The following is a 14,318-nucleotide window of genomic DNA, read 5'->3' as shown; positions in this document are numbered from 1 at the left end:
TGTTTTATTATTTTTTTTTGTCAGTAAATTGTTGTCAGTAATTAAATCAGTCAGTAGGTAGTATTACTTTGACAAAAATTATTATGTCCTGATTGTCTGGAATATCATAAAAAGAAAGATGGGTTGGATAAAACATTTTTATTGATTAGTCGGCAAAAATTTTAAGATCTTATTTTCTCCTTGAAAAACATCTTCATAACAAAGCTTTTTTGATCATATTTTGGATAAATCATAACTGTAGTTTGGCAATAATAGTGACATATCTGATGTGACCAAAGCTGGAAACTTTAAAACCATTTTTATTTCCTTGGATGTGATGATGAAACATCACTGGCTGTGTTACATTTATATTGCTTAAAAGTGGAAATGCAATTAGAAGACATACATTTTTGTAAAGATTTTATAAGGGAGACTTTTCCTTTTATTATGTGAATAAAAAGCCCTGTTTTTGTGTTGCAGGGAGCCCGTGTCTGGCTGAGGCATAAAGACCAGCTCCTTCCCTCCACCGTCAGCTCATATGATGACTTATCCCTTCTTTTAACCACTGACTATGGGAAGGTAAGAGGATTTTTTTCCCCCTTTCTCCTTCATTCTGTTGTTTGCTGGACTTGTAAGTTGACTTGCAAGAACCTCTTCCAAGTCCACCATAAGGAAAACAAAAAGCATTTGAGTCTTAGGGGCAGCTTATTGTGTGCATGAAACATTTCCGCTTGGTTTTGTTGAAATGTGAGGGTGGGGGAAATAGTCCATTGTGCATGCATGGTAAGCGAGCTGATTGTTTTACCTTAAGTGTTTCATTTGATGGCTCTGCAGTTAGATCAACACATTTTGTAATAAAGGAAGAATGACAGGAATGAAGTCCCACTGACAAGTCATTGAGCTGAGCTTATCTGTTTGGCAGAACGCAATAGTCTTTGTGTCTGAAGGAAATCCTGTCAGTGGAGCAGAGGCTTAGAGAGGTCTGTGTGTCAAACACAGCAACTTGGAAGTTAAATAATAATCTGTAAGACGTTTTCTGTTCAGATTTCTAACAAATCCATATAGCCTTATCCTTTAGACCATCTAATGTGGCTAAAATTCTAATAATGATCCAGGAGGTTCACTATTAGATGTTTTTAAGTAATCTTCTGTATCTGCAAAGGCATTATTCCTTTGATAAAGACATGCATATTAATTTCCCGCCCTGTTTGTAATATTCAGCTCGTCACTAATCCAGACTGTTCCCATGCTGTTAAACATTAACCTTCATGCCATGCCAATGGATTTTGAGGTGTTAAGCCTCAACAACTTCCTCCCATTGTCCTCCCATATCAACAGAATATTTGCTACATATTCTACCATATTCACATTTTTGAGTTATCCCAATAAGTTGAATGCATTAACATTACTACAGAGTTTTAATCAATCTGGTAGACAGTACTGCTCAGTCAGTATAGATGTTTGTCTTCAGGACGTTGGCAAACATTGGACACTGAACTTCCTGAATAACACATTCCAGTCTGTTAAGTGAGACACAAACAAAGTTGTTGATGACTCTCAAACCGTCATCCAGCCCGTGGATGATATCCCAGAGGTTGGGCTAATCCTGGATAACAATAGATCAGTCTTTAAAGGGGGAGCTTTGGTACCTGGCCTGGAAGCAGTAACAGGAATTTGACTTTAAATGCAGAGAGCGTGGATGAGCGGATCTCAGGAAGTATAAGTGCTGGCTGTAGACTCAAACATTAGTTTGGATGTGTAACACGTAGCTCAGAGATCGCTTGAATCCAAATGGGTTTGTTTGTTTTCAACTGCTCAAAGCATCACTTCCATGATCTAAAACATGGCTTTGGTAGCACCGGGTATGTAGCTTATCAAACACATAACCCCTTTAGTCTAAGGCTGGATTAGAGTTTTGTTTGAATGTGATGAAAGGATGTTGGCGCCTGGTTGGTTATGAAAAAAGAACAACCTTTTTTCTAATGGAGCCAACGAAGAACTAGCTTCATCTCTGACTGATTAACTATTTGATGGAAATAGCTTGAAGAGCCAGTTTGCATAGTGATGTCCTCAACCTCATAAACTCTACTTTTTATAAGGCTTGCATGTTTTCCAAACACCTGCTCCTATTCTTATATGGTACAGATTTTGAGGTTGGGAAGCAAAAATCAGTCTTAAAATTTTACCAATTGGTCCTACTGGAATACATTTCTTATGTTTTCTATTTTTATAACACAACAAAAAGATAAAATATTCAGTTAAAGAAAAAGGAAAACATCTGTTTTTCAGTTAATACTTATTTGTTTGATGGTCAGAATAAAAAGTGACTAAAAACATTTGGTGCATCTCATCTCTGCTGTATCTCTCATATCTAAAGCTTCTACATGAAAGATCAAGTTAACTCTCATAAAACTTCACATTTTACTCAAATAGAGTCTCTTTGAAAGAAACAATTTAACTTTATGGTATAAAAACTGATTTTTTTTCACTCCAAATGACCCAAAACAGGGTGTTCCAATCTTAATTTGAACTTCTGCATGCTCAGCACAGGTTATCATTACCTGCAGACAGCCATATATTTTGCTGTAAGATGCACAGATTCAACAGGTGGATGTCTGAATTAGAATTTTTTTTTTTTTTTACCATTTAAGACAACAAATCAATCTTGAAAGCCTTGCATTTTTCCTTTGATTTATAACTAATCTGCCTGCAAATTATCTGTGTTCATCATGCTGCTGGTAAGTGAAGCATGCAGCTCAGTAGTCACGTCCTGCTAAGAAGTAGCACAATGATTGGGTAATGGGTCACATTTTTAGCCTAGGGTCCATTCATTAAAGGCTGTGAGACCGATCATACATACTTGTTTATATGGCCTTTTGGGGGTGTTTTATGATGTCTGTGTGGTCAGTGGTAGAAATAACTGTGAGCAAAATAAGCTTTTCTCAGCTGAAAGGAATTTCTAAACCCTCCGTTATGACTTAGTCACTGGTGGGTTAATGCTGACATGTTTGTGACGGTATGCTAAGGGAAACTTTTTAGATCTGACCCAATCTCGAAGGGCCTTGTATGATTGCAACATCTGAGCAGAGCATTTTTGGTTATCAGCCCAAACATATGGCTTTTCTCTGCTGTTTTTAAGTCCAAGGATTGAAGAGGCAGGAATGAGAGGAATGTGAGATGGAGCAACAGCCCGTCTCCATCTTCAGGATCCTCCACTGACCACATATGATCCTTTGTTTCTTTTGGGACGTTTATCAGAGATTTATCAACACTGTTTGAACCAGGCTGAGTTCTAGGGCATCCATGTTCCATGTGAAGTCCTGATATCAGATAGCCCATGTCCAGATGCTTATAATTAACTTCTTTTTTTTGCATGTCAGAGGTGTATTAATAAATTTGAACCTGGGGGGTGATAAGATTCATCTTGAAACCAACCAACTTTGATGTCAGCTTTTCTATCCACCCAACAAACCTCTGCTTCAGAAAGTATAACTAACCAATTTAACAGCATCATACATGTCTTATGTGGACAGATGGCTCTCTGACTCCTACAACGCAGGAATAACAGTGTGTGTGTTATTCTCAGACAGGCGTTCCACAAAGAAGAGAAAACGCGGAAAGAACTCCTGGTGTCGATGTTTTTTTTCTGTTGTTTTTATAGGCTTTTTCCTATAAAGAAAGAAAAAATACACTTTTAGTAATAAAAATAAATAAAATAATTGCAAATTTAATTATTATTTATGACACATTTCAATTCAGTTTGTTTTATATATAGAACCAACTCACAAGACATCACAGAGATAATTCAATCATATCATACAGTCTGATTGGTTAAAAGTTTCTATCTAAAAAATGCATCACATAATTGGGATACAACTAAATTAAATTCACCAGCAATTAAAGATATTTAGATTTTTTTTTTACTTTAGTGCAAAATTAACATGGAATTAATGTAAATGAACTAAATATTCTTACGTTTACCAGCAGCTTTATGTGCTGCTGGTAAAGTGAAGAATCTGGATTGCACTTTATGTGCAACTTCTCCTCCTTGTGCTTTTTTTTGTTGTTTTCATTTTCTTCTTCCTTTTTTAACCATCATTATTCCTTTGTCATACACCACTACCTCCCTTTGATTTTTCTCCTGACTCTGGGCAGGATCCCCTTTGGAGCAGATGGATCACTGTAAGACAAGCAAAGAATCAAACAAAGAAAGACTGTGTTGTCTTTGTGTCCTCCAGCCTCAGTGTTTTTGGCGTCCATATCTCCCTCCTAAAGGGCTGAATTTATAGGAAGCAGGTTTGAGCGGCAGAGCCCGACTCCACCTACAGTATGTGTGAATATTAAGTGGGGCAGGGGGAACAAAGCGCAGCAGCATCAGGGTGGGGCTTTAGAGGAAAGATGGAACAAAAGGGGAAAAACATCACAGTCTCCAAAAAGTTTAAATGCACTTGAAGCTCCTACTATGAAATATTTGTTTCTACAGCCTCAAATGTGACATTTTTGAAGATTTCAGGGCATTTGAACTTGGTATTGTTAATATACTTAATTTTGTTACAGGATTAAGTATATTTGAATGATTTATCTATAGTGTTGAGGCTTAAAAAATGTTCATATCTATATAATTTTACATGACAAAATATATGGGAAAATATCTTATTTTTTCAAGTTATGCTGCTGTTTTTGTCTTTATTTATGTTTTACTGATTTAATGAAGCAATTTGTTCAGTAGAACATATATAACTGGCAACCAAAGGTTATATCCTAAGAAATTATCACATATTACATATAGAATATAGCCTACATTCGTTCTGGGATTATGATTGCTATTGTTAGAGAGTCCAATGTCATGCGTGTGATTTGCTCTCATATATGTTGCCATGTGCTCTGCAGCATAGGTTTCCAGCTTTTCAGTGTCATCACTGCGCGGAAAGAATCGAATAGTGCGGTAAACAACTACACTAATCAATCCTAAACCGCACGTATTTGCCTGAAGCGGTCTTTGACTGCCACCACATCAGCTCTGATCACTAACCTCCATGGAGCCACGTCCATCTTGTGGTGGACGAGTAGTTAAGATTTTTCAAGGGCTTTGTTTTGCAGTTGGGTTTATTTCTTACAGGAGCTTATTTTTGGTAATTTTTACCTTCTAGTTAGAAACTGAACTAGTTATTATGGTTCTAACGGAGCATTACGTCACAAGTTCTTGAAGATTGTAATTTAAGAAGTCCTGAAAAGATCCTGTTTAGTAATTTGATTGTTTTTTATGAAGTTTATTGAAATAAGCAAGAGCAATGAGAAGCTACAGTAACCGTTCAACTCACCATGAACTCTCTGAGGCAACCCAGAAAAAAATGAAACCCTTTTTGATGTTGAATGTTCCAGCTCAGCTTTCCATGAATGTCCCTCATGTTTTTAGAGATAAAAAGCCCCGAAGGTAGCACTATGAAATGTGAACAGTGAAGTTTTTGAGGGGTTTGTGTTGGGGTTTAGAAGCATTTTCACTCACTGTTTACTGTGTCTTATAGTATTCACACCCCTTCAATTTTTTTCTTTATATTTTGGCAAATATTAACCACAGTTCTTAAAGTATTTCGTTGGAATTTTACATGACTGACCAACACAAAGCACAAATTAAACAAAGAGAAAATGCATGTTTTTAAGAGTTTTTACAAATAATTGTTTACATTTGTAGTCATTACCATGGAGTTGCAAATTTAGTCTCTTTAGTTAAGCTTTTCACATCTTTTGGTTCATCCTGGTTTGCAAAGTAAACCAACCTTAGTGAGATTAGATGGGGAAAATCACCATTTAAATTTCTCAGCTAATTTGAGGTCTGGACACATGACAATGATCCGATCTCAACCCTTGTATGACATAAATTTAGGGAGGCTTCTGACCCACATGCAGAGCGTTCAAGTAGAAAACAAATAAAATCACAACGTTTTATTTATAATAAAGACGAGGCAATTGATGCAGGTCAAGACTAGGTTCTGAAAGGTTCTGGAGAGGAGAAAAAAAATTAAGCAGAGATAGAAATGAGGTTAGAGTCAGTTTGAAGAACAGAAAGGGTCCTGGTTTGGAGAAAAAAAATACACAAATCAGAAAAGAAAAATATTCCATGTGGTTAACAGTAATGGAAAACTCAGTTTAAATGAAAAAAAAAAAAATTTGACTACAAGAAGAAAACTAGCAGCCTGTTTATAGAATAAATGAAAATAATAGCATGGAGCAGATAAAACTACTATGTATAAAAATACTGGACAGATGTAAAACTGGTACTAATAGCATAGTTGTAAACTGCTTTGGCCCTCCGGGAGGAGTGAAGATTATAAAGTTTAACAGCGACTGGGAGGAAGGATCTTTGGTAGCGCTCTTTTGTTCATTGAAAGTGCAGTAGTTTTTCACTAAAAGACATTCCTTACCCTTCAACCAGAGCTTGTATAGAATTAAGTCCCAAGAACTGCACTAATGTCTATTATCTAGTGCCATTTCCCCCAATGGGTGCTTATAGAAAATGTATTATATAATAGAATAGAATAGAAATATCTTTTATTGTCCCACTGTAAGTATATTCAACCATCCCCTTTTGACTTTTTGACGTTTGACCCGTCATGAGTTTCTATCCCAATGTCCCAATCGTCTTCCTTAATAATCCATTTACACACAAACTTAACTTTTCTATTGCTTTATTTATTTTGGCTGTTAAATACTCTGGTAAATTCTCGCCCCATGACAGCTGAAGATAGGCACCAGCACCCCTCGCGACCCCTCTTGGGATAAGCGTGACGGAAAATGGATGGAAGGATATTCTGTTAAGTCATGGAGACACAGTTTAAGCCTGAAGATAATCGTTCTCTTGCCAGATTTATAGAAATTATTTAATTTTACCAGAATGTTTCTTCTCGCTGAAAGTAATATTTAGGTTTTGATGCTTCCCAGCAAGGGCCCTTATTTAAATCTAGTGGGGATTGAAGAGAGCTAAAGATAAGGGTTATGGTCAAGGAGGCCTTCCAACCTCAGACACTTAAAACCCATCATTAAAAATAAACACTTGCAGTGGAATGCAAAAAACTGCTCATCTTTTAAAAAGATGGGTTCAGTCACTAATGTATGGAAGTTTTAACATGCCAATTGCAATCAAGCAATATTCAGACAAAATTGGCTCTTCTTTTCTATTGTCTAACCATCATTTTATATGGCTATCTCAGTTCCTGTCAGAAACAAAGTTCTTGCTGAAAGAAAATCTTTTTAAATCTCTAAGGGGTACAAATGACTTTGGGGCTTAATTATTTAAAACTGCCTTAAAATTATAATACCTTTAAATGATCAAAAGCAGGCACATATACACATATGCTTCATAAGAAACACATTTTGCTGACAGATATTTTTGTATAAGTTAAATCTGCTTAAAAATGGACCAAAACGAATGCATGAAACTGCATGTTATACAGCAAATGCTACCAAATGCAGTGGTTTAGTTTAGATGTGAAGATAAGCATTTCTAAACAGATTTCAGTACCTTTACCTGTTATTTTATCCATGTCAGGGCATGTAAGAATACTCTATTTCTTTAGGAGCACCACTTCAGATGTATGTTTGTCCAATCAAACAAATACCGTGTCTTGTAAACAAAAGATTAAGATAAAACATGGTTTTGTTTGACAGCTCTTCTTGCTTGGGTCCTTCTGTGAATCTGCGTCATTTTTGAGGGTGTGAAGTTGAACCAGATGTGGATAAGGCATTTTCTGGAGATCTCCCAGTTTCTGCTGAATAAACGAGATCACGCCCACCAGGCCAGATTTCCAATGAGATCTTTATACTTTTCCTAACTTTTTTCAATGATAAAAACACTTATCAGCTCAAGATGGTAGCTAGATTTAAAATACTCCGGTTTCACAATTTTTCACAAATCTCTTACATCAAAAACGTCCTTTTTATTCAAAACAGAAAAGTAAGACAATTTACAACTTATCTACCGTAGCTAACTTAATTTAGCTGGATAAGTTGTAAGTTTATGCACAGTGCTTTCTGTGCAGAAAACCTTTGGTATTTTGATCTTTATAGAATAATACAAATTAAAAAAGCAGATCTATCCGCTTAAGTACCCAAATTGCATACGTTATCTATTAAAATAATTGGTCTAGGTAAACATTTACCCTATTTTCAACAGCATTGGCGGCATTCCTTCACAATATGAGAGACCAGGGGTTGTAAAGAAGGGCTTTTATCTTATTTTAAAACAATGACAAGCATTTGTCCTATATCTGTTCAACCTTACTGTTATCTGTTGAAAGTCTCTCTCTCCCCATCAGCCTAAGTAAACCGCTGACATCTCTTAAAGGCATTGTGGAGGATTTTTGCGATTTTTAAAAAAAGACCCGCCCTCTCCATGTGCAAGAGCATGCAACTGGAAAATTATAAAAATGTTCACGAGCATGCACAAACCCATTTCTCCTCGTGCACACTAAAATTTGTTGTTTTTACAGCTCATACAAGCTTACTGTTTCCGAACATCCGGCCTAAATCCCTCAATCACTGCATAGAGTGGGGACTTTATACAGACAGATGATTACTCCTTTTTACTACACGTTGGTCACATAACTCCTCCTCAACTGCGCAGAGCTTGCGCCACCTTTGTTATTTGTCACCGCTGTTGGGTAGTGACATCATATAGGGACAGTGGCCCGCTGTGAAAGCAAATCCCTTAATGCTTTGGAAGGAGAGTTTTCCACTCAAAGCGTCCTGGGATATATCTGTCTCTTCTTAGGCCTTTCTTTTCTTTTCATGCACTTCATAGACACCTTTTCTCTTACTACCCTCAGCCATTTGCAAAGAATCGCGGTGAGAAAGGTGAGCTTCAATGACTGACTGAAACCGTAGCTCACCACAAAAAACGCCTGAATATATATATGAGCCCAAAAAGATGGCTAACAGTACGAGCACGTAGGACGACCTTACGCAAAGGGGAAATAAAAGATTGCCTTTAACATATCCTAGAAAAAAAAAGAAAAAAAAAATATATATATATATATTTTTTTTTTTTATCTCTTAAATCTCCTTAATACAACACAGTTAGTAAAAAAATATCTTTGCCTCTTCTTCATTCAGTTACAATTTCCAAATGGGCACCATACTGGGTTCAGAGCAGAAATTAACTAAATTGAACTGGATGGTCTAAAATTTCATTCAAACTGGATTTGCATATTTTGTTTTATGAATTGCACCAAAGACTTAAGCAGATGAGTTACTTTTTCATTTATATGTCATTTGGGTGAAGAAGTACTTTTAGGTTTTCAAGTCATGTTGTTTTGTCTTGTTGTCTTTTTTATTAATTTTTTTAAACCTTAACCTTAAATTCTCTATAAAAGAGTAACAGTCTGATAAATGTTTTTTATTCCCAGGTCTTAACTAGAGCCTGTTGTTAACTTATAGAGGATATAAATGCCAATAAACAGCAGTCAATGCTATCCATTTATTGGCTGTCTAGAAGTGAGCTGCTCCATGTCTGGTGAATCTTATTGATTTTACAAGGCTGGAATTTACTATCTGTGCACTGCTTGTTCTTCTTCCCTCATGTGGTTAAAACTGTTTTGATACACCTTTGTGTGAAACAATAGTTTCCCTGAATCGTTGTAAACGTCATTAATTTGTTACAGAATAATGGCTAATATATAATGGACAATATTCATCACGACTTCAAAAAATCAACCAGCTCCTTTTAAACCTTAAACTGTCATCAGCTTTTCACTTTCTTATCCATGCTGACTCAGCAGTTCCCTGAAATGCCCTCCCCCCTCGCCTGGGATACGCTTTGATAGGCCAGTAGAGCCAGCATAAATGCTCTGGGACACCACAACTCTGCCTCAAGTCTATTCGCATCGATCTGAACCCATCTTCCCATCAAGAGGCCAGCAGAGGCATGCTCCGTCTTTCCTCTTATGTTGTCCCTGGAACATTAGTGCTCTGTTAGCCACAAACTCCATGATCCTCTCTGTGGATGGTTGTTGGTTAAATTCAGTGGCGGCAGTCTTCTAAATCTTTCAGTCCTTCATCTGTCTTACATTAAAAGTCTATTTTGCTGCTCTATCCACTATATTGTTAGAGCTGATTTACAGGGTGGAAGATTTGTTGATCAGAGACACCATGGAAAAGCTAAGGTCTATGAAAGGTGAATTATAAAAGGAAGTAGAGACAGACATGGCATGTATTATCTTCATTGCCTCTATGTCACTCCTGTTTGAGCTTGTGTGTTGACCTGTCATCGATACAGAAGGAAGAATCTATAGATGGTGTCCGAAAACGATCACCACATGCAGCATTTCCACCAGCATCAATCTCTATTATAGTGTTCTAGGTTATGAAGATGCAGGATTTAATATTACATTGCAGCTGCAAGGCAGCCTTTTCTATGTGGAGTTTGCATGTTCTTGCATGTTTATGTGTTGTTGTTTTTTTTTTGTTTTTTTATCAGATTATTTTTTTCATTTTTCTCTAAAGACCTGCATGTTATGAAAAAACCTTTGGAAGACAGAGTTTGCAATCTGGATCTTTGATATGTTAAACCCTGAGCACCACCAAAGTGTGAACATTCTTTGTGCTGTGCCTGGTTTGTGCAATATTGTAATAACTGAAGGACAGGTTGGGTTATCATTCTATTTATCTTATTGCTGCAGTGTTAATAGTTTTGGTCTTTCAAGGATTAATTTACATAAACTTGTGCATATTATTCAAGAACTGAGAAATGTGTTCATTTATCTGTGATGGCAATAACTGTTTTTTTACCTGAGTGCAGAACACCTGAGAAGTCTGCAATGGATAAAAATTATAACATTTTGTTTTTAACAGATTAACCTTTCCCAAATTTCTAAGAAATCACACACAAATTCAACTTTTTCTAAAGTTTTGTTTGGAACCTTTTAAAACCAGGTATAATTTACTTGATTTTTATAGCAAATAGTAGACCACATGGGGGCGCCAGAAATCCAGGAATCTAGAAGAGGGAATTAGCCATAGATAGATAGATAGATAGATAGATAGATAGATAGATAGATAGATAGATAGATAGATAGATAGATAGATAGATAGATAGATAGATAGATAGATAGATAGATAGATAGATAGATAGATAGATAGATAGATAGATAGATAGATAGATAGATAGATAGATATTCTCTAAATGTATTGTATATAGCTTCAGACATGAGAGAATGTGAAATATTCACTTTATGAGCAGGAACATGGTTTTAACTTTAAGAATTCCCAACATACAGTAGTTCTTGTCCTTATTTGGTTCAAACAACTTAGGGCTGAAACAATCGGATTAATCAATTATTGAAATCATTGTCAACTAATTCAGTAATTGATTAATAGTTAACTGGAGTATAGAGACTCTAAAACATGCCTTTAGCTGACAGAGCGGCACAATTAGAGCAGTAATTATATCAAAATTGTAAAAAAAAATCTGTAAAAATTTTGCATTTAGGATTAAAAAACTTTTCCTGTTACAGTGGTCCATCCAGAACTCCTCAAGTGGAGACGTTTTAATTTCAACCCGTTTAATTTCGTACAAATCTTCTTGAACAAACATTTGGCTTTCCGATTATTAAACAATTAATCTAAAAAATAATCAACAGATTAATTGATTTCCTAAATAATTGTTATTTGCTGCCCTAAAACAAATATTAAAGTGCTTTGCAGGATATATAAATCCTCTGTCTATCCTTCCGTCTTCTGCCACTTATTCAACAGGGTCAGTCCATCACTTGGTAACACACCGTGCACACGCACTTAAGGGCAACTCAGACAGACATGTGTTTTGACTGTTGGAGGAAGCTGGAGTAATGGAGAAAACCAACATATGCACTGGAAAAACATGCAAACTCAATGCTTAAAGAACCAAAGCTGGGAATCAAACCAGGACCTTCATGTTGCAGTTGACCAGTGCTACAAATAGCACTGCTGCTCAGCCATAAACCCTTTCAAGCTCAGAATTTTATAAAGTTAAATGTTTGTGCTTGTGCCTATGCAGGTGGTGTGTCTACAGAGAGAGGAGCTGAACAGAGAGACTGTGTACCCGATGCACCCAAGCAGCATCAATGGCGTTGAAGACATGTCCACACTGGCAGAGCTGCATGAAGCTGCCATCATGCACAACCTCTTTCTGCGCTACCAAAAGGACAACATCTATGTGAGTTTTATACAGTGAGCACATTTTTTAACATCCGGAGAAACAACAAATATGGAGATTTATGGAGGAAAGATATGCACTCTTACACTGTAAGCTGATTTGAAGTCATGAAACTGAAGGAAATGTAGTGCAGAAACCTGCTTTAGCAGCAAAAATAAGCATTTTCTCTTTAAATTAGATTTTAGCTCACAATAGTTATATTAATTCCAATGACCTCTTGAAACGTATTGTAATAAATTCAGCCTGCTTTTAAATGTGTAATGTTTAGCTTTTCTAAACATTATAACTTCAGCGTTTAGATTGATGAAGTACTTTTTTGTTCCAGTTGTTGCTCTCAACTTTCCAAAAAAATGTTACAAAGAACAAAAAATAACTGGATTTAAACATTTTTGGTGAAAATGTTTAATCAAAAACTGCCTTTTTGGAGGTTCCATTCTGCACGTCTAATCATTCAATCATTCATATTGGAATCACCGAACAATAGTAGATAAGTAGTGCTGTTATTGGCCTGAGTTCCTGGCAAACAATAACAAGAAATGTTTGGTCTCATGCAAGACGGTGTGAATAGGTTTAAAAGTGACTGGGCATCAGCCATCATACTGATCTCTCTCCATAATGCATAAAAAAATTGTTTTCACTTCCTTCTTTTAAGATGAATGGATACAAGAGCAGTTAAATGATTTATTTAATCATTAATTTAGCTTTTTAATATATTAGCCTTGAAATGAAGTAATTAATTAGATTATTTCTAGCTGGCCTTGCCTTATCTGCTCTCAGTGCCAGCATACATTTTATAGCCAAACTCTGAGATTGTGCAGAAACACGGCAGACTTTAATAAAACAATCACATGGTACGTTTTTCATTTTCGTTTGAAAATCCTACCATCTAATCTCATCCAAGAGCGTACCCTAGCATTGTGGCTTGATGACCCAAAAACAAACTTTCAAGAGGCACTTTGCTCCAAGCGCATTACCACAGCCGGACGAGTGAATCCCAGAATATTAGCAGTCCTCTAAAGTAGGCCACATGGAGTAGCTGTAGAGTCTGACTTAGAGTGTCAGATGAGAGGAAGGGTTTATCTACAGCTGATGGCTGCCTGTCCAAATTCTCAGTCACCACACAACAGGCTTAAATCTTAGGATATACTACTACTTTTTATGAAATCATTTGGACAGCTATCATCCGGTCAAGTTCTTTAGAGCAACCTGTAGTTGGAGGGATAATATTTTCAACAGTTATTAAGGAAGAGCAAGTGGATTATAGAAGAGTTTATACAAAAGCACAAAGTTCATCAGGAGTTTCCTGAATGTTCTGTCATCTTTTCCTGATTCATTTCTCTGCTTTCCTCCTTTCACCTTCAAAAAGACCAATATAGGTTCGATTCTGGCCGCAGTAAATCCTTACAAGCAGATAGCGGGCCTGTATGACTCCACTGCAGTCGACCTGTACAGCAAGCACCAGATGGGGGAGCTGCCTCCTCATATCTTTGCTGTGGCTAACGAGTGTTACCGCTGCCTGTGGAAGAGACATGACAGTCAGTGTGTTCTCATCAGGTTGGTGAGGACTACCCTATGATTTTAACAACTCTTTTTTTCCCCTCCCATTAGGTCACACAGCAAAAATGATCTAGAAATAAGTAAAAATGAGAATAATTACTCTTAAAATAAGATAATTAGATGAAATACACTTGAAACAATACCATGCAATTGTTTGTTTTTATTTTAAATGTAAATTGTCTTGTGCCATTGGAAAAGTGTCTTACCTCCTCAATTAAGATAAAATTAATGTATTTTAAGAAAAAAATACTTATTTAGATTTCAGCTTTTTGCAGTGATGAGAAAGATTATGAGAATAAAACACTTATTGTGTTTTTGTCTCAATATTTAGCGGGGAGAGCGGTGCCGGAAAAACAGAGAGCACCAAGCTTCTGCTGAAGTTTCTCTCAGTGATGAGTCAGAACTCGTCTGGTACTCCTCTGTCAGAGAGGACCACCCGAGTGGAGCAGGCACTCGTCCAGAGCAGGTACTGATTTAGTTATCAACCTTCTTTTATTGGATTTGCATCAGTTTCAGTGTTCATACTATATGCTAATCTTTCATGAGCTTTTTTTTTCCTGTCATCACTCTAATTTTTAAGCAAACCTATTCAAGA

General features: G+C 36.4%; 1 protein-coding gene across 1 annotated transcript in view; it reads left to right on the top strand.

The window, feature by feature from the left end:
- myo10l3 (myosin X, like 3) overlaps nt 1-14,318 on the top strand; it is an 80,794-nt gene that overhangs the window by 21,091 nt on the left and 45,385 nt on the right. The window contains exons 2-5 of the mRNA XM_038285600.1: nt 460-558; nt 12,008-12,166; nt 13,533-13,720; nt 14,055-14,189. Coding sequence (XP_038141528.1) covers nt 460-558; nt 12,008-12,166; nt 13,533-13,720; nt 14,055-14,189 — 581 coding nt within the window. The remainder of the gene's footprint in view (nt 1-459; nt 559-12,007; nt 12,167-13,532; nt 13,721-14,054; nt 14,190-14,318) is intronic.

This window comes from Cyprinodon tularosa, unplaced genomic scaffold, assembly GCF_016077235.1.
Source record: "Cyprinodon tularosa strain WSP-4 unplaced genomic scaffold, ASM1607723v1 ctg212, whole genome shotgun sequence".
In the NCBI taxonomy this organism is placed as follows: Eukaryota; Metazoa; Chordata; class Actinopteri; order Cyprinodontiformes; family Cyprinodontidae; genus Cyprinodon; species Cyprinodon tularosa.
This window is presented reverse-complemented; position numbering and strand designations above follow the sequence as displayed.